This window comes from Carassius gibelio, chromosome B6 (genome assembly GCF_023724105.1).
Source record: "Carassius gibelio isolate Cgi1373 ecotype wild population from Czech Republic chromosome B6, carGib1.2-hapl.c, whole genome shotgun sequence".
NCBI classification, from domain to species: Eukaryota; Metazoa; Chordata; class Actinopteri; order Cypriniformes; family Cyprinidae; genus Carassius; species Carassius gibelio.
The window spans coordinates 4350974-4372872 of NC_068401.1; the positions used below are offsets into that span (position 1 = coordinate 4350974).

The 21899-nt window shown below is 36.1% G+C and overlaps 1 protein-coding gene across 9 annotated transcripts in view; it reads left to right on the plus strand.

The window, feature by feature from the left end:
• The window catches only part of ptprt (protein tyrosine phosphatase receptor type T), a 233346-nt gene that overhangs the window by 75694 nt on the left and 135753 nt on the right, over positions 1 to 21899 (plus strand). For all 9 annotated transcript variants that reach the window (XM_052559577.1, XM_052559568.1, XM_052559569.1 and 6 more), the window contains exons 4-7: positions 1938 to 2019; positions 3016 to 3131; positions 4195 to 4369; positions 19409 to 19702. In XM_052559577.1, the coding sequence (XP_052415537.1) occupies positions 1938 to 2019; positions 3016 to 3131; positions 4195 to 4369; positions 19409 to 19702 (667 nt within the window). The remainder of the gene's footprint in view (positions 1 to 1937; positions 2020 to 3015; positions 3132 to 4194; positions 4370 to 19408; positions 19703 to 21899) is intronic.

Sequence of the window (21899 nt, forward strand, 5' to 3'; positions counted from 1 at the left end):
TCCTTGGCCACTAAAATGGACTGAAGTTTATTTTCCGCCATATATTCTTGGTGAATGACAGCAATTGAACTGCAGAGAGGGGCAGTAGATTGCTCTCTGCTCCTATTACCACTGCAATCACTGTCCCCTAATCTCACCCACAAATGGCCCTGGTGAATAAGCTTTTAGCTGTTAATTTTAGATCTGTCTTTTTGCTTATTACCTCTCACTCTCGCCCCCTCCTTCTTTTTCTCTTCTGATTCTTTAGATCCCAGATCTCTCTCTATCTCTCTCTGCCTCTTACGCTCTTTTTCATTCTGTCTATAGAGTCACCGGTCAATCTGTGCAGTGAAATAGCCTCATAAAATAAGCCGTGTAATTGAATTAACTAATGAGAAGAGCAAATATTTAGAATGTGCTGGGAATACTCAATTCTCTTGGCAAACAGTAGACCAATATTTGCTAAAGGCAATATTTGCTGAGGGCATCTATTTGACCAGCAGGCAATATCAAAGCTTTTGTGTGCGTGAATGTGTATTTGTGAATGTCACAAAAACATGGGCAAGTTTTATTATTATTTTGCATATTGGTATTTATTGCGTATTATACATTTTAATTATTGTAATTTAGATTATATTGCAATTTATTTTATAATTCAGTATTTTTTTTTTAATAAAATAAAATAGTATTAGATTACTTGCTGTATAATACAGTATTTTATATTTCTTGTCTTTTCTTTTTTTTTTGGAAACTCGAAAATAAGACCCTGGCGTATTTTCGAGATTCAAACTCTTTGCGTGCTTGTTTCCCAGTTTGTGTTTTTTGTCTTGCTGAGTTGAACTTAATAAATTACCTGTTAAATATTGAGAACTAATAACTGCTAGAAAATCTGCTCATGGGATCATGAACTATACTGAAAAATATCCCACTGTGAGTTTGATTAGAGCATCGAATTTGCCGTATAAGTGGCCAATTTTTCTAAAACGAATCTCTCAAGTCAATCTCAAGTCAATTAATTGACTTGTTTTCTGCCGTGACACATTTTAAATCATAGGGTGCCACTTGCAGCATGACACTGTTTAAAGAGTAAAGTTTTATGATATGCAAAAGGATAAAAAGGTAAATCTGTCTCTTTTTAAACTTGTAATGGTAGATTTGACAAAAAGCTGTTATTTTTCCCATGTCCTGACAGAGATTGTTTGAGTCAGCCATAAAGGGGCAAGGATGATAAAAATGATGATGTAAAGGGTTTGCTCATTCAAAATACTGTCATTAATTGCTCAGCCTCTTGCCGTTCCAAACTTTGTGGCAGGATATTTGCACTGCTCTTTTCTTGGATTGAGAATTGAAAAAAAAACTGAACCAAGAACAACAAAAAGCTAAAGCCACTGAAAACAGTTTCACAACATTTCTGATCCGAAACGTGACATTCTCTGATTATGGTTTGTTCAAAACCATACCTTTAGTCTCTGCAATCTCTCCCTGAACAACATGGTGAGAATTGAGTCTGTTCGAGTAGATTGAGTTTCTTGACTGAGGCCTTTTTGGGAAGCCAGGGACTCAAGTGCATCCTGTGTCCAAGTTTTGGCATTCTAGCTTTGAGAGAAAGGGCATTGATCAGACCACACATGTCCTCACCACATGGCATGTACAGTATGCCATGCAAACCATGCCAGTCCCATATGTGTGTACTCAGATATGTGCTTAAAGAGTTTCAGGCCAGATTATCAGATCATTATGTCTTGCTTGAAAAGTTTTCTTGAGGTATTTCACTTTAAAACGAATTCAAGGTGTGTGTTTGGGGCCACTGTAGGTGGTTTTGCAGTTAAAGATCTCTCCTGTTGACTTACCAATTTGAATATTTTCATGCTTGAAATAAATTCACCATTTCAGTTCAGACTTTAACAAGCTGATTTGATTTAAACACTTGATTTCCGCTCTCCTCTTTTCTCGTTTAGGTTATTTTTGAGGCTGTGTCTGTACAAGGGCATCCGGGGTTCATTGCAGTGGATGAGATGCACGTTTTGGCCCACCCTTGCCGTGAGTACACACACACACACACACACACAGCGCCTGCTTACTTTCACAGTCTTGGCTACGCTGTAGGAGTTCAGTCTGTCAACTACTGTGAAAAGCACTTCATGTGGATCGAGGGTTGAACAGAGATGGAAAAGGCCAGAAACGAGCAGGTCGGTCTGAGGATGAGAGAGAGGGAGACAGATTGCAGAGCTGAGTGCTCAGACCTCAGGCCCACATCATTCTTGTTGTGATGGGAGAACTTTAGCCTTTGACTTCCATTGTCCAAGATATCTCTGTATCACTCATTTTAGACCGTGTACGTATCTTTTTTTTTATTTGCTATAATGTATGTGGGTAATATTAAGATAACTTCATTAAATCTGAGCGCTTTCCACATTATAGCAGATAAACTAAAAAAAGAAGTCTATATTCTCAGTGACTTTAATTGAAAAAGATTGATATTGCTTTTGTGCAGAAATGCATGCACAGATAATGAAGCTGGCAGAGTGAGTGGGTGGAGACGGAGACACAAGAGTTCAGCTAGTGCACGAGTTACCCTTCTGACAAATGCACCTGAACATGCAAATGAGAGAATGTTTATTGGAAGTAGTATTGAATACAAATGGGTTATTCTAAATGTGCAATAAGAGAAAAAACAGACAGAAACCATGTTCAACATTTCAAAATAAATATACAAGGACTGAAAGAAGTGTTTGGACACTTGTGGAACACTTACAAAATCAGAATGTAATTTCATTAGATACTGTACAATAAATGACACTTGCTTTGATATTTTGCAAGGATGTTAGCACAAGTACACTACTTCATTAGCTAAAAATGTCACAAAAATATATTCACAAAAACATGTTCATAGCTAAAGCTACGCCAATTTTAAGTGTAGAAACATGTTTGGGCTACTGTATAGTTGACCACCAGTGTCTTTGGAGCAAGTGTTTTATTTGATTTGCGTGGATGATGTAAGATGTGTTTTGAAGGTGCATGTGTGTTTTTTGATAGGCAAGACACCACATTTTCTGCGGCTGCAGAATGTCGAGGTGAACGTGGGACAGAACGCCACCTTCCAGTGTATTGCTGGAGGCAAATGGTCACAACATGACAAACTCTGGCTACAGGTGAGTCATGCACACAGCCTCACACATATGCATCACATATAATCTTACATAAATGGACTACAACATACATTTTTTAATCATCATTGTTTTTTGTGTGCTATTTCTTATTTTGTTAAACTATGTGCTGCCTCCTTTGGCCAGGAGCTGCTTGCAAAAAGAGATTTTAAAACTCTAGTTTATTTTTTATTTTTTTATCCTAGTTAAATAAAAAATAATACCTATAGAACATTCAGTGATATATTAAACCTGGTATGATTATGCACTGAAAAAAAAATACTTTGGACCTACATTTTCTATATCTATTTATGGTTTGGTTCAAACCTTATTTCTTTTCTCAAAGACAAAAATAATCATACAAAGATTATATACTATAAAGACCATTTTCTTAAGACATAATCCAAAATGTAACGTATAAATAAATATGCTTTTTACGACTTAATTTCACCATGATCAAAAGCTAAATTAGAAATAGCATTAAATTATATATTTTTACTTAAACTAAAGTAAAAGTAGCTGTTTAATTTAGTTTACTTACAGCAAATAAAGAAAACTTTGAAAGTCCTTAATTTTTTAAATATGCATTATATTTAACTGAATAACTGAACTAAACAAGTTAAAACCAGAAGCCAAGCTTTTCATTTTGACCAATATAAGATTTTAAATAAATGACACAGTCATTTTAGTTTTTTTAGTGTACTCAAAATGCTGATTTTATCCCTGAGCATCTCGTTCACTTCATTTGCATTGGGAGGTTTTGAACCTTGGTCCCGAGACACATCGCTTGAGGAAACTTAATAACTTGTTGGAGATTTTTGTCAGCGGGATTTCTAAGCCAGTGTCTGTGTCCATGAAGTCTTGGATAAAATTACTTTTTCCCTTGGCTGGAGACTATAAGCCTCCATCTATCCTGTGCTACAGCTCTTAGACATGAAGACATAACACCAGTTCTCATTGTGCACAGTGTGTTTTAAGACTTTGTGCCTCTGTCTTGATGGTCAACTTTGTAAAACATAATATATGTGCTTATTGTCAGATGCAGAATGATTATTTTTCTGTTTTTCAGCAATGGAATGGTAAAGACACATCTCTCATGGTAACCCGAGTGGTGAACCATCGGCGCTTTTCCGCCACCGTTAGTGTAACGGACACGTCACAGCGCAGCACTAGCCGTTACCGCTGCGTAATTCGTTCTGATGGAGGATCTGGCGTTTCCAACTACGCTGAACTCAGCGTCAAAGGTGCGTATATATACCTGAAAACACTGATGCCGCTGATTTCAAAGGAACTAAAATGTGAATGTTAATTTGTACTGATTATCTAATTGCTTTTGGGTCTGTACATGTAGCATTTGATAAGTTCTTCAGTAGCCAGAAACTGTTGTCATCAGTCTGGCTGATATGTGGCAATTTAAAGAGTTCATTATAACCTATTCAATTCTATTGGATGATAGACAGTATCTATGACATCAGCTATCCTCTTAATGTTGATCAGCCAATCACAGCAAAGAAAAAGGAAGTGCTGTTGGCTGTTTGCTGTTTTTTTTTTTTTGGTTGTATGACTATATTCAAAACATACTGTTAAAGATGCAGATGCAAATAATAAGAGTAACAACAATTAATAATAATGTTTTGATATCTATTTTTAATAATAATGTTATATTTATTTTTTAATTTATTAATAATAAATTGAAATTAAATGTTTTATATTATTATTTGCACTTAACAGTAAAAGTATAATACAGTTAAATGGAAATAGTGATTTTGTAATGATTCAAGCTTTTTTTTTAACAATGTAAATTTTCCATTCTGTTAAATTTTTCAATTTTCATCGTCTACTGCACAAATATAAATATATTTACTTAGATTTTATGCAAATTACTGTAGTTCACGTTTCATAAATGTGGCCCAGTGTTCAGGGAGATTGGCTTTCAAATGCTGCCATGCACGTTGAAAGATGCTCGCCAAAACACACACAAAACCAACCCACAGCCCAAAATGCAGCACTTATAACCCGCATCAGCCATCAGCAGCAGGATTCCTCTTGAATTGTTACCCACAGAGTGTTCATTATTTAAGCTAGCACTGCTAACGACTAGTACAGAAGCCTTGATTCTCCTCTCTTTCTTAAGATAATGGGGTAGAGCCTCAGCTTTGTTACAGAGCCATTGTCCCACTTAAGCAGAAATAACAATAAGCTTTGGTCCCTTTCTGCGAGGCTTGTTAGCATGTGGTCACTGGACTTGAGAGAAATGCTAGCATCTGTTTGGCTGTAGCTGTGCCGTGTGTGACTTAGCATGGCCAAAAACACCTTTAGTGGTGCTCTTTACCCCTGATAAGCTTCGTCTGGGATTCAAGCTTGTGTCCCCATATTGCACTTGGAAGTAAAAAAATCAGAAATGACTAAAATCCAACAGTTTCTGCTTTTGGAACAAAGACATGATTAAATCCTTTAATCACTACAGAGACATCAGTATTGGCTCTTAGTCTTTATTAGAAGCTGCTATTATTCATTTCAGATAGAAATAGAATAGGTAAAATGGCTTTTTTACCTACTTTATTTGTATGTAGTGTGCATTTGTAGCTCACAATCTGTTAAGTTAGAATTTAGGCTGATATGCAATATATCAAAGTACTTTCAAAGTTTCAATGTCAAATTAGGTATATGCAAGTGCTAACTGTGTTAAATTTACATTTTGGCACTGTTAAGCATGTTTAATCAATCTCCTTTATTAGAAATATGCAAAAATGAGGCTATCCATTCAATAATCTGTGAGCCTAAACAGAGATTTTGTATTTCTGTGAAGCCATGCGTAAAAAGCCATCCATATGGTATTGTTTGTATCAGCGTCTATTCAAATGTAAAAATGTATGAATATCTATGAATGATAATGAGATGATGGTAAAAAAATGACTTTTTAAGGTAGACTGGGCAATAATGTAATTGACTAATTATTTAAGGTGGAGTGTGTAATTGTTGTGCCACTAGTGAATTTGCAGAAACAATAAAACATTTGCAGAAAAAAAAAAGGTTTCTCAAACAGTTCTAGCACCCTTTCTGTCATTGTTAAATCAATCTAATTGTCCTGTCTAGCACCATTGGTTCAAAAAGACATGTTAGACTTGCATGTAGTTGTCTGTGAAGATTAAATTCTGAGTCAAAGAACCATTCGAACAGAACAGTAAAAGTAAGTTTAAGGTCTGACAAACCTGCATCAAAGTTGGAACCACTCGAGTTCCCAGGTGTACCCAGCATGACAGCAGATCTAGCTTCTCTTTGCAGATGATTTAGCATTGCTGTCACTGCTAGAGTGAGCACTGCGGGACAGTTTCAAGTCCTGTATTTGCTCTGCAAGACCTGTTTGTCCCAGTATCATTTGGAGAAAAAATGAAAAATGATAGAAACTTTAGAACCACAGAACAAAACTTCACCGTACTGTTGTCAAAAAGTACCAACTGCGATACCATTTGGTACTGAAATTTAAAAAAATGTAATAAATTATATTGTGAAATCTATTCAAATAGATAACAGCTATTTCAAATGTATGTAATATTTAATAATATTTTAATCAAATATGTGCAGCCTTTGTGACCAATAAGAGTCTTACTGATCCCAAATGTTTGAATAGTAGCATTTGATTGGTTATAAATGTAATGATATGGAGCTATATTTTTAAAGCTTAGTTATACATTGTTATATATTGAGAATCTGCACTGCAAGTAAGTTATTATAATTATCCTGCGATACAATTTGAGGCATGCAGGTACTCTATTGTCAAGGCTGTTATCTGTCATTTTAAGCTGTGATTTATTCTATTCTGCTTGAATTCCATTTTTTTTAAATGATGTGGTGTGATGTTTGATAATGTGTCCCCTTAATCATGATAAAATGGAGAAGTTAAATGGGCTTTTCATGAAATTCAAATCCAGTTTCACCCCTTTATACATAAATTGTCTTTGTACAGTAGCAGACAATTTTTAAAGTGTGAATTTCCAATGTCAAACCTACACAGAGGATTTTGTAATTTATTGTAAGTCATATATTTATATATGGAGAGGTAAAATATATATATAAGATTTGTCTATTTGTTGATATTGTATGTATCCATAGTGTAAATGGTTTTATTTGACACAAAGTCAAACTTTAGTGTCTGAAGTCCCATTAACCATGGTAAAATCATTCTAACTTCTCTTGGTTTATTATAAAATGGTTGCAATAAATGATATAAGATGGCCAAGTTCAATTAAATAACTATGATTATTTATTATATAAATCACAACAAACTGTTTTTCAAGTGATACAAACTGTAATTTATAACTGTAACCTGTAGATTGATTTAGAGTATAATCATCATCTGTGACTCATCCAACCAGATTTTCTTGTACAGTAATGACCCATCTTTGTAGTATTAGTATGCATCTGATTAACATGCCAAATCTAGAAGCTAACAGAGGTGTCACATATAGTGGCAGCATGATTGTGTTTCTAGAGCAGCGTGTTTGTGGCTGGCTCTGTCAGCGATCACTGCCATCTGTCTTTGCTGAGCACGGGGTGGGGTGGTGCGCTCTGGGGCAATATCCCTCAGGCTGTGAGCGCCTCAGGTGCTCAGAGGGTCCAGTGTCATCCTGGGAATTCAGAGGTGTGTGGATGCGTCTGCCTGTGTACAGTCTGTGTGATTAGGGAAGCCAACAGAGGGGTGATGTATAACATAATTTCCCTGGGGAAATGAATAGAGTGGAAGGCAATATGCCGCACAGCACAGGCATGCTAAATGAAATATGCATTAATTAATGCATGCAGTGCCAGGGATTTAGTCCAGGGGGAGGAGGCATGAGTGTATGGCATGAGTGGCATCGTTCCAGCCAGACACTGACAATTAATAAAGAGAACTTGCTGGGGGTGTAACTTTTAACAGGAGCTGAGCTGAAAAGGCCATAAGTTTGACCCGGTATAAATGAAGAAATGCAGACTAAGTGGACCTGCAGAGATGTTATTTTCTTAATCAGTTTTTTGGCCTTAACATCCTTAATGCAAGATAATTTCAATGGAGAGGTAAAATTATGCTTAATGAATAGGAATGTGCCCAACGACTAATTTGAATGAAGCTTAAACTGAAGTTTTGTATCCGACTAGTCTAAAAGCAAGAAACCCCCAAAAGATGGTAAGAAAAACATAAAAACAAAAAAACTTGTGCATGCGTGTATATAATAGTCTACATTTTAAATACTTATTCTGTGAATCAAACTGTCAAATCCCTCAATGAATTCTGCTAAAAATAGGTCACAATTATGCCGTAGCCTACACTTGCCTCATGTTATCATCATTTAATTTTAGGCGGTACAATAAAAGAAGATCACACACTCAACATCAGCCAATGTTTATTTATTAAAATCAGCTGGGGAAATGCAGAACAATGGAAAAATCAACTGATAGCCGGACAGAATCATTCATCTTCATGTAACGTTAGCCAACATATTAAAACACAAGTCAAAAACAATAGGAAATTTTATCAAGGGATAGCATTAAAACGTTTTTAAAAACATACTTCATCATGTAGGCTATATCATCTAAAAACAAAACAAACAAAAAGAAAGACAGGACCTCAGGCGATTAACAATTCTTGCTCTTGAGAAAAAGTGCTCTGTGGAAATTGAAGTCACAGGCAAGCAGAGATAACGAAAAGCAAGCCAACAGAATTTTGGAAAGCGCCTGGACATCCCGCACCAACACCGAAGTGGGTCTTCATTAGAGGAATAGATGGCTCGGACGGGATGGCAGTGTATAACGTGATTGACATTAGCTGGCTTTGGATAGTCTCTAAGCTAATGATTACGCATTGCTCCAGAAGAGTTATTGTAAGCCAATTTGACAATACACAGTTTACACTAAACTTTTCTGTTTCTTTCTTATTCAAAATAATCCCACACCTTGCTCGTCTTTCGCGTGGTCACGTTTGAGCTCGCCACAACTGACATGAAGAAAACTCATGCAAGGTCTGAGGTAAAAATTTAGTTTATGCCCAGATACACTTTTAAAAATAATGTATTTTTTTCTAATATTTTATTTTAGCTTATTTAAAATGTTTTAAATGTAACAGTGTTAATTTAATGGTAAAATAAAATGATGGTAATTTGAATGATAATTATTTTTATTTTTTTTTGGTCGTGTAATTGAAAGTCGACTAGCAGGAGCTGTAATGTTTAGTTGACTAGTCGACTAGACCTGCATATCCCTATGAATGAATTATCTTTCTCATACCCCAAACTTTTGAACTCTTGTGTAAACATAAGAAAATAGTTTTTGTTTTGTTGTAAGCCTAAATCTCACTAAAGTCCATTTTCCCACAAAAACTGTTTTTAAATCACTATCTTTAAAAATGTACAATGACATGTCGGTCAGGTTTCAAAAAGAAGGGAAACACCATAAAAGACCAGGAATATTAGGAATATTGTGGATGAGTTGTATAACCGGTTAAGCAACAGAAAGAGAGGAATGGTGTGTAAATACGAGTAAGTGTGCTCAGTTTTGGGCAAGTGCGTGAACTGTAAGTACTGGCCATTGCATTCTCAATCCTCCATAAAGGTGTCAGCCACTGAATGTATGAGTGTGTTTGCAGGCTGAGGGAGCGCGGGGGAGTAGCACACACTGAGAGAGATTAAAACGGTGAGTTTTATAAATGGGGTGCTCACAGAGGGGTGCAGGGGTCATTAATAACCACCGGCTGATGGCATAGAGAGAGAGATAGAGAGAAAGACAGACAGAGGTGCTAGTAATTGTGATGTGAAGGTACCTTACTGCTGGTGACCATGGAGAAAGTCCCATTATTTGTCATTTTCATCTCATGTTTTTTTATTTGTGTTTGCTTTTGCTGTTTTAGGATTACCTTTGTAAATATGTTTCCCCTATGCATGCCTTTGATTGCTTTCTCAGCCACAGTAACATTTTATTGTTCACAGGTTGCTCTTTCATAGCTCAGGAGTTCACAATTATGTTTTATAGCAGTACTTGAAAAGATATTCCTCAAACAATCTGGTTAGTTTGTTCTAAGCTCCTAACCTTAGGTGTAAAACTTCTGCAAATAATCGAGCCTGAATCACTTTCCATTTTCACTATGTTTTAAACTTAAAGATGGATTTTTGTTCTGGTAAATGTTATATGCGCACTTCTTATGATTAAATGTTAAATGAACGTATTCATACTGTAGCTGTCAAATGCAACTGACACTCACACATTGTGATTTTAGTATACACAATTGTAATGGGTCATCTTTCTAATACCAATTTGCAAATCTAATTGTGATTGACTTGATGATTTTTGCATACTGATGAGGTTTTCCTTTATATAGATAAAGAAAAACCTGAAACCTGAACGTACCTAAAAAAATCTAAACACTGTTATTTTACCACTATGCAAAGTATTGTATTTACCTTTAGGAAATGCAAATCTTTGTTGCATTTTTCTAAATTTAGACAAATAAATATACACAAATTAGATGATTTTTGAAGTACAGTAAGAGTGTAGCGGTCTAAAGCTCAGATCATTTTGTGATTGAAGAATGTCATTAGAAATGTTTGTGTTCATACTGAGATCCCTTGTGACTTTTGATCGCAGACTTTGGTATCTCGGCTAATATGAACTCAATTCGAGACTTTGAAGAAGTTGTTCTGAATTTGCTATCTATTTAATCTTTTTAGTCTATGAGCAACAATTGAGATGTCTTTTGTGATTTATCTTTCCTGTGGGCAGCACTTTCCTCTCATTACTCTTCGTTTCTGTCTCAGACACATTTGACGTACAATAATTTTCATCTGGCTGCATTATCATCTTTATTTCTTTTTTCCCCTTTTAAATTTCTGTTTTCTTTATCTCTACTTCAAGCCTATGTGGTGTCAAAGCTCTCCCGGTTTTCATATTTAATGTATGCTAATCTGTGTTAAGTAATATTCATTCTGACAGTCATTTCACTCTCTCATGTCCTCTCACAATCTCACCCTGATGCAATTTTAACCCAAAACCCTCTGTGCCTTATTAGCCCATTTATACACATTTGCATCACAGTGTCAGAGGGAGAAAGAAAAGTTTTAGATTCATTCAGGAAGAAACCATTTGCACAAGTTATTAAAAAAGTCTTTGGGTTAAATTAGGATTTTGGAGGTGGGAAAACCCATTTATCTGGGTGGGATATTAGTGGTTGAAAACAGCTTCTCTCAAAATAATTGATCTGATAGATATCAGTCAAATGTTTGCAATTATTATTATTATTTTTTTTTTTTTGAAAAAAGTATCTTATGCTCACCAAGGCTGCATTTTTTTTTAAAATATGGTAAAAAAAATGTTTTGCTGCTTAATATTTTTGTGTAATCCATAGTACACGTCCTTTTAAATTGTACTTAAAAAATAAAAATAAAATAAATAAAATAAAAATTGTATGATTTTTTTTTCATACTTCCTAAAAATATACTTCATTTCCAATATTTATATTATGCTTACAGTAATACATCTTGCAAGCTGGATAGTACATCTTACTTTTCTTACATCTTACCTGGATACATGAACAACAATATATACAATATAGCAAACCTTGGATGGGTAATTGTTTATATTGTTGCAATGTCATTTTAAATTGTATTAACGCACAGCTATATATATATATATTTACATATTAAACATATATAATTACATATTACATTTATTTTCTTAATGTTTTTGAAAGAAAGAAATCTCTTATACTGAGGCTACATTATTTGTTCAGAAATACGGTAATGTGTGTGAGTGTGTGTTTGTATATATTCAGTTGGTATGCTTCTATTTTCATTGTAAATTAAAATGAATACAATTACCGTATGTCTATAGAAATCTCTTGAAGCCTTCAGTGTTCTGATATAGAGATGAACTCTTCTTGAATCTCTCAGTGAATTACAGGCCTGTGCCTCTCAGTGTGGCAGAGGCAGTGCGCTAGGCTAGTTAGCATGCAGGTCTTGGCGTCCCCATGGTTCATGAAACCCAACTCTGTCTCTGACAAGACAGGAGGCCCCCAGGGGCCCTTCATCCACACCACACTCTCTCCACAGACTCACATCAGCAGAATAATAGCAAGGTCTGTGCGAATGACTGTGTCCACTATGGCCTTATTGATATGCTGCTGGTCAGCGTTGGACCTTACATGTGGGAGTGAATGAAAGAGAATAATATAGTGTTGATATAGCTAATGGATTCATAGACAGAGCGATGGCCTCAGGTAAAGGTGCTAATGACAGGTGACAGTTGTAATCTGGGACTGAACTCCAGGGCATAATCTGGATCGATTCTCTGTAGCCTCTGTTTGGTATGATGTCCGTGTAGTTGATGAAGGGCATGTGGGGAATATTAACCTACTGTAAAGGAATGCAGTAGACTGCAGATTTTTTCTCATTTAATTTTTTACTTTTTTCTAATGTCCTTAATTTGCATAACAAAAACTGTGCTTTTAGTCCTTATTTTATTTTATTATTTTGAAAAGGCATGAATGATACTTTATCAAGCTTTTTTTCTCCCTTACATATTGTATGAAAAATTAAGTGATAATGATTTTTAAGCTCTTGGGCCAAATTTTGAGGCAGCATTTAATTTGTTCTTTACAGATTTAGTTTTTAATATAATTTATTATATTTAATGTATGTTTTACCTGTAACAACAAAGTACCAAAGTGTATAGGAAATAATTTTGAGCTGCTGCTTTGTTACATGTAGTCGTGTACTGTGCAGATTTTCAGTCTATGTTGAGTGTTTTTTTCTTTTATTATTACATGTTACTTTCCTTAGAGGTCAGCTGTCTAAGTAGGGAGCTTTCTAGGTTTTGGAACAGAGCTTGTGGGTGGATTCTGGATATTGGATGGAAATCCAGTGAGTTTGCAGCTTGTGCGTGTTGAGTTTTAACGCATACCTAAATGTCTGCAAATGTTGCTGGTCTGTGTGTGTTTTTTGCGAGAGGTGTTGATGTGTGTGATGGTGTGATGCAGAAAGCACTGCTATCTACACTCAGACAGAGAGAAGTATTAGTGAAGGATTTCGGAAGTCTGTGTGTGTGTGTCCGTAGACTGCCTGCGAGCGGCCTTCACTACAGAGATGGATTAGAGCACAGTAATACTACAGCCCAGATAAGCAGGAGCCGAGGAGTTAGCACTTCAAACACTCGCAGCCACTTTATTTGTCTGTGTGAATATTTATTTATTTAGTTTGTATTCCGTAGCCTCTTGATGCACTGCTCTCCAAGTACCCGGCATATGTGCATTGAAATACATAGCTTTTTCACAGACTCTCCATCTCACAGGAATACAGTTGTTCAATTTCCAAAATCTAGTGAGCTGCCTACCTAGACAGCATTATATGGCATTGCAGGTGAGCTACCAAGTCAAAGGCTGCAGAGAGAGCATAAGGAATGTGATGCTGACCACTTGTAGAAAAATAAATGGTAAAAATCACTTAGGGATAAACGGGAAGACTCTTTCAGTTAATAAAGCCATTTATGATTATTTTATAATACCATTGTTGACGGATGTTATTACTCAAATGGAATATTTTATTAACACAGAAAGTATAGCTGTATTAGTATATATATATATATATATATATATATATATATATATATATATATATATATATATATATATATATATATATATATATATATATATATATATATATATATATCACCCAAGTAAATACTAGCCAAGAAGGCCAAAGAGTGAACTGTCTTGTCTGAATGGGACTTTGAAAACTGTTGCAGGGTAGTTTAATTATGCAGCTTCTATAAGATACTTCAAATGTAGCATTATGCATGTACATTGCAGAAAAACTCTATCTATCTATCTATCTATCTATCTATCTATCTATCTATCTATCTATCTATCTATCTATCTATCTATCTATCTAGTTTTTCTATTACTGGTCTGCATTTCTGACCTTATGAATCTTCATTTAGGATGTGGCCTCTGTAGGCAGTATACAGTAAGGCAGCTCGCTAGATTTTGGAAGATATATTTGTGTGTGTGTCTGTGTGTGTGTTTTACATCTCACTGAGTCCAGAGATCTATTTGGAGCAGAATTTTGAATTTTATGCACAGGTGTCCTCAGCATGGCATCTTTGAACAGTGCCGGGTTTGTGAATTCAGTCTAGCGAAAGACCCCTCCTCCCTTATTTTCACTCTCTCCCTCTCTTGTTGTCCCTTCCGCGTGCATTGCTTTCATTTGTCCAGACCTGTATGTACTTCTTCTGAAAGAGGGTTTGAAGAGCCTTCTCTCCTCTCACGCTGTTCTTACTACGCTTGTATGTTTACAGTGTTCCTCCGCTGTATTTCTCTTGTTCCCTGCTCTTCTACAATGCTCAGTATGGTGTTTTGATTAAAGCGTTCTGTGAGTGCATTCAACGAAAACCTTTCTATCACTGATGCACAACTATAAAAAAAAATAGAAGAGGAATTAGATTTTAGATGGAAGGAATAAAAAAGCAGGAATTGTAGTTCCTTTTCCTGACAAAGAGAATCAACCCTCCAAAGAGATACTGCATCAAGGGATAAGGGTCAGGTCAAAAGCACAGACTGCATCTCTCCTGACATCTCTCATCTGCTTCCCCTGAGCTGTTTTTCAGGGGTTTGATCCAAACAATAAAGCAAATGATTCGAAACAACTGTGTGAGTCATTCTGAACTGTTTCCCATGAGGCTGTAGGTATGGAGGATGTATCTTTGTGGGTGCTGCAGTAGTCTTGGTGTGCAGAGAGCTTCCCAGTGCTATGGAGAGCTTTGCAATTGTTCTGAAGTGCTCCTGTGATTTTTGGCATAATGTGATGCAATTCTTAAATGAAATAAAAAACTCTGAGGATGTTGCACAATATGTTGTGATGTTATAAATGCTTTTATGGTTGTGTAACGTATTAGACTTTATTTTCAATGATACTAGCAAAATCAATCTTATTTGGAAGAGCTTGAAGTGAAGCCAAGTTGAGGTTTAACATTTGTAGAGCTGGTATATAAATATATAGTATCAGTATTCAGCAAGGAAACATTCAGTTGATCAAAAGTGACAGTAAAGACTTTTACAATATTACCAAAAATCCAATTAAATGCTTTTCCTGTGAACTTTCTTGCATCAATAAATCTCTAAAAAAGTATCAAGGTTTCCACAAAAATATTAAGCAGCATAACTGTTTTATGTAACAGTTATGGATGTTGAAAATTCAGCTTTGCATCACAGAAACAACTTAAGTCATATATTAAGTTATAATATATAAAATGGAAAATGGTTATTTAGAACTGCAATAATATTTTACAATATTGCTGTTCATTCTTTATTTTTGAACATATAAATGTAGCCTTGGTAAGAGAAACCCCAGACATTTGAATGGCGTAAGCAATATACATAATTTTACAGCTAAAATAAAATTGAATGTCAATATATCATTACTAATTTATCGCCCTGCTCTAGTGTTTATGCAAGCACGAATGTGTATGTATCAGTTTTTGCATCAGTTTGTGGATATATATATATATATATATATATATATATATATATATATATATATATTAGAAAAACTTTAGTTCAAGATTAAATCTTTCTAAACTTTCTAATACTGTAGCCATATTCTCTCTTTCTCGGTTTCTGTTGAATTGGTTGTTCCGACAGACGAGAAACCAGATTGCAATTATTGTTGTTTCACAGCTACAAATTCCCATTTGACGCTGGAGCTCATCTTTCTCTCCTCCAGCTCTGCTATCAGACAAACCCGGTGGGCTTTGATCAGATAGCAGGGTGGGATTTCTGGAGATTTCTCGCAAATCCAGCTGGTTTTAAAACCTCCCTGCGGACACCAGGTGATAAAGGGTAAAATTACAGGGGCGCTCAGCCACATGGACACACATACACCTGCACAGGGACTCCAATCACCACATTGCTGCTAATATTCCTGAACGGATGGCAAAGTATCAGTGGAAATGGGAATGAACTTTGTGTATCAAAGGAATTTGATAAGAAAAGAGTATTTCGAATTGTGTTCTCTCACACACATGAAGTTCTACACCTGAAATAGTAAATAGTGTGTGCAGGAAACCTCTTATGTCTGTAGAAAATAGGTTTTTCCTGGAGTGAAAGGCACCCCTGGTGAACGGGTAATGCTCCTTTTGTTATCTGTATCCATACTGTGCAGTTCTGTCTGAGCCTAGCATATTTCCTCATTTTATCTCTATGAGAGAATACACTGACATAAGAAATGGAGAACTTTAGAAGTAGCTGAGATGAGCTGAAGCTTTTGTGTCATTCATATATTTGTTTTTGTTCTGCCAGCATATTTATATACAAGCCCTCCCTCATTATGTTCATGCACTTGCAGTTGTTAGTAGCTGTATGTCATGATACCACAATATTTTATTTCTTTGTCAAAACTGTTGCATCATCCTAAGCAATATGTGTTCTGAATGGGACTACAAAGTAATTAATAGACGTCAGATGTTTTAACATTCATATAATGAACATATGTTGATCTCTCTAGTGACGTAGCCCCAAACCGCTGTGCTAATCAACAACAACATCGTCAAGGCTGGAAGCTCAAAATAGTTTGTAAATCATCCGGAGTACAATAACACTCAGTCAGTCATCAACAAGCAATAACCAAAATTCAGCCAGTCCTCAGCAGCATCCAAACCTCATTTCAATCAAGCTGCAATCATAAATGCTCAATCCTAAAACTCTCCACTAATCACAGATTTTATCACTTGCAGGACCATAAATGCCCATGTCAAGACAATGTGCTGACATAAAGACTGCTGAAAATGCATTAAGCGATGGAAGTGTATTAATGGTTTGAACAGGGGCACTACTTCAAAATTGCAATTTAGATGTGACAGCTACCTTGATGAACAACATGCTGGAGTCCATTCATATGATAAATAACACATTATCCATAAGCAATATCAAATTTCAACCTAAAGTGTTGAAAATTTGTTTTGCAGTCATTATTACTAGGGGTTTACTACGGTAAATTATTGGTCATGCTTATGGTTAGGGAATTAAACACACCCCTATGCTTAAGTATTACACATTTATTAATTTCCTAAGCCAATAAAATTGGCAAAATATCCAATAGGCTCAGAATATTATAAAGACTATTAAGGTGGAACGTTTCCGCAGAAAATGTTTTCCCTTCTCTTACCCTCCTATATTTCCTGTCTTTTTTTCTGTGGTAATCTCTGTTTACTTCTTATTATTCCTCCTTCCTTTCTGTTATCATTTTTATTTTCTCCCACCTTCATTTTCATTTCAAGCACTAAACGCTCTTAAGCTTCAGAGGTTGACTGGTCACGTCTAAACTCTCTTCTCCGAGACAGAGCATATCCTTTCCGGGCAGCTGAGGGAGTCAGTGGTTATCAGCTGTGGGTAAATGGGCTTTGGTAATCTGGCTCAGTTGATTACATGGCACAGTAGAGACAGCAGCCTCTCATTAGAGTGGGCCTGGGTGGCTCTTCCATGCTCGGATGAACCCTTCATGCACTGCTACTCACCTCTAACCCTGGATTAGTGTCTGTCTGAACCCTCTCCTGCTGAGAGAGAGAGTGCCAAAAAGAAGATTAGAAGATGGAAAGTGGGAACTGAAAAAGAAAGAAATTATAAAATGAGGAAGATTATTCTGAATGTATTTTTACATTGGAAACGTAAAATGAATCGAGAAACAATATTGTTATTGTTGTTATATTTACATTTAATGGAGAAAGTTTCTTTGTGGCTCGACCAGGTCATTGTTAAGGGGTTCTGGTTGGTTGCAAAGTCATTATGTGGTTGCTAGGGTTCTTTTTCTTATTTACCTGAAATAAAGAAGAAAGAAATAAAGAAGAAAGAAAGGAAATGGAAAGTGAGGAAGGAAATGGGGAGAAAGGAAGTATGGAAAGAAGGAAGGAAATGGGGAAGAAGGAAGGGTGGAGGAATGGAGGGAGGAAGAAAGGAAGGATGAAGGAAATGGGCTGGGAGGAAGGAAATGGGAAAGGAATGGAAGAAGGAAGGAAGGAAATGGAGAGAAAAAAGGAAGGAAATGGAAAGCAAGGAAGTATGGAAAAAGAAAAAAGGGGAGGAAGGGTGGAAGGAAATGGAAAGAAAAAGGAAGGAAGGAAGAAAATGAAAAGCAAGCAAGGAAGGATAGAAGGAAAAGGGGTGGGAGGAAGTAAATGGGGAGGAATGGAAGAAGGAAGGAAATGGAGAGAAAAGGGCAAGGAAGAAGCAAGGAAATGGAAAGCAAGCAAGGAAGAACAAAAAAAAATAAAGTGAATGAGAGAAAGAAAGGAAGGAAATGGGAGAGAGGAAGCAAGAAATTAACTATGGATGTAAGGTAGAAAAGAAAAAAATTCGGAAAAAGAAGGGGAAGGGAAGAAAAAGAAAAAGGAATGGAAGGGAGTAAACAATGATGGAAGGAAGCAAGCAAAAAAAATAAAAAAATAAACATTGTTTACCTTTTACAGGTTTGAGGGTAAATCTGAGGTGCTCAACGGCAGTGAGACAAAGAAAGAAGAGACAGGCAGAGACAGGAAGTTAATGCAGGGCAAGCCGTAAGCTGTCTCCAGTGGATTTAATGTGAGTAGGTAGAAGCAATGGAGAAAGAGAGGGAGAGGAAGAGAGCTTAGCTAGGTGTTTAGGGAAAAGCTATAGCCCACCTTCTCAACTGGGATTCCAGGAAACGTTTCATTCCATTTATTCTAACAATTCTGCCGGCCAAGCAAGTCTGTCTGATATCCCTTAATGAGCTTCAAAGCTTCGGCCACATGCTTCACTGTAATTCCAGCCTTCATTTTCCTCTCACCATTTTGCGCTACAAAAGCAAATGTGAAATTATGGCTGAATGCAGTGTAATAGTGAAGTGAGATTACTTTCTACAGCCCTTAATTGCTCTTTCAACAACTTTTAAAATTTGCTGAAAAATTATTGCCAGGAGGCATTTCAGTGCAGCCACTTTTTTCATTTGTTTCTGTTGCTTCTTCCACCGCTTTCAAATGTGGATTTATTCATTTATTGAAGATACGTGGTATTGATCATAATGGGTGTTTGATGAATCTGTTAGTTTGTACACAAACATGCTATTCATGAAGAATAATCAAAAATATGCTGATAAAACATTGATTAAAATTCCCAAGAGTATTTTAAGGCAACATGATGATAAAATAGCCTTTTCTATGATGCCAAAGTGGTTGATTGTGTTGTGATAAAAAAAGATTGTAGATAATAATCAACCTAATGGAAACGATCCTGTTCTTTTTATCTTCTTCAGCACCCCCCACACCAATCGCTCCACCTGAGCTTCTCGCAGTTGGTGCCACCTACTTGTGGATCAAACCAAATGCCAACTCCATCATCGGCGACGGCCCCATCATCCTGAAAGAGGTGGAGTACCGCACCACCACTGGAAACTGGGCCGAGACGCACGTCGTGGATTCACCAACCTACAAGCTCTGGCATTTGGATCCGGATGTGGAGTATGAGATTAAGGTTCTTCTGACCCGACCTGGGGAGGGTGGCACTGGACCACCGGGACCACCCCTCATCACTCGGACCAAGTGTGCTGGTAAGTGTCTATATATAATTAAAACTTACAGAGGAGGTATAGAGCAATGGAATAGACCAGTGTTTGGACAATTCAACAGTTGTGTACTTCTTTCCAGTTGTTGCTTTTCTATGTTTCTCTCATTGTTCACATGCAACACAGTTACAACAATAAGGTGGCCACTCTATTTGTTTGTTCCATTGGCTTTTATACCTAAAGCATCTATGAATTTTAAGGGTTTTTTTTCTTGCTGTAAAAGTAAGAGTAGTGTGTTATTGGTGGCTAAATGCTCGGCTATGGTCTTTTTTTTTTTTTTTTTTTGTAGAAATGAGCTTTGTAGACTTTTAGGCTGAATCAAAGTAAAGGTTTGAAAGTGCTCTTCATACCTTGAACCCTTCTCAAATAAAAGAAATAAACTTTTATGGACCAGTAAGTAGAGTTTTATTTTTTGCTTTTATTTATATGACAGTATAGTCTAGACAAGTAAGTAGGGGTAGAGAGGTAAAACTGAAACAAAGTTTGGACCTACTAAGGTTGAAGCCATTTAAAAAAAAAAAATTATTATTATAATTATTTAAACATTATTTAAAAGTATATTGGAAAGTGTAAAACAAAAACAATAATTAATTTAATTTCATTTTAATTTAGATTTTAAATACGAAGAGTTAATTTGCAAAAACAGATAATGTCATTTTTTTTAAAATTTGAAAAACTTTTTTAATTCAAATTAAGTAAGGGATAATCAATGGTTATTTTATAGAATACTTTCTATTCATCAAAGGACCCTGAAAAAAACTTTCACAAAAAAAAAAAAAGTTCAGAAGGATCATGTAAATGGAGTAATAGTGCTGAAATTCTGCTTTATCATCACAGGAGTAAATTATTTTTAAATATATTCAAATTTTATATATATAATTTTAAATATATTCAAAGTAATTTTACATTTTAAATACATAAACACAGCATATTTTATCAACCCCAAAAATGTGAACAGAAGTGTGTTTTATGCTTCATAAAAAGAATCATGTCCTTAAGTTAGCAACATGCTGGGTTATATTAGAGAGACAGCACTTAAGTACTCTATCAGTCAGTAGTAGAAAGCTAAAAAGAGTCCAAATGATAGTGTGTTATTGTGCCGTTTCCTGAGGAGAAATAGGGAGAGACTGGGATGATTTGATATGATTTATGAGGGAGTGAAGGTGTTAGATTTAATGATAATTTAGATTGTTACATTTCCACTGCAGAATGATGGCAAAGAGCAGGAGAGAAGACAAAGGCTATAGGTGGGAACAATTTTCAGGCGTAATTATGAACGCAGCAGGGTGGCATGTGGAGCGGCGCTCAGATAGACAGAGACACTCTTTATTTGATAAAGTGACAGATAATAAGATGATGGGAGCAGATGAGAGAGCCCTAGGAAGTAGGGAAGCATGTGATCCAGGTGAAGGAAGTCACTCTGTCTGAGTGAGAGATGCAGGTGAGGGTTATGTGATGAAGGAGCTGGATTATCATTGATGACACAGCGGGTGAGATCCAGAGGGGCTCTTCTGTGTCTCCTCTCTCGTCTTTCACTCCCCCATTCTCTTTTCCTCAATTTAACTTCCTTTTTGACATTAGGATGCATGCATGTTCACACATAGTCTTGCACAAATTCAGCTGGAAACTAATGGTCTTCCAGTGGCAAAGACATTTCAGTGTTGTGCAAGATTTGAATTTAAATGCCTTTTAGATTCCTATTTATTTTCAAATTCATTTTCTGAATTTAAATTGCATTTGAATTGAGTTTGCAAACCTGATGCAGAATTGCAATTCATATAGCTGGCATTTTAAATGGAAAAGCAAAAAACAGCTAAGGTGATGGTGTATATATAGATGACACAATATTTACCATCCCTTTTCTGTTATTTATTTATTTATTTATTTTGAGCGTATTTGGCCATATATATGTGTGTTGTTTGATATTTTTGCTTGTCCAGATGAGGCTATTCTGCATAATCTGTGCATTCATGCCAGCTCACCACAGGTAGCCGTACTCGCACACATTTCTGATCCAATGAAGTGGCTTCCATCCGACAGCACTGATCTTCCTTGTCCTTCCAATTCAATTTTTCTCCTCCGCTCCGCAGCACAGGAGCTCTATTGGTATGCTAATATAGTCCCACAGAAGTGCGTCCTCTTTAAAATACACCAGCAGACTGGAGGGTGTCATTGTACGAGT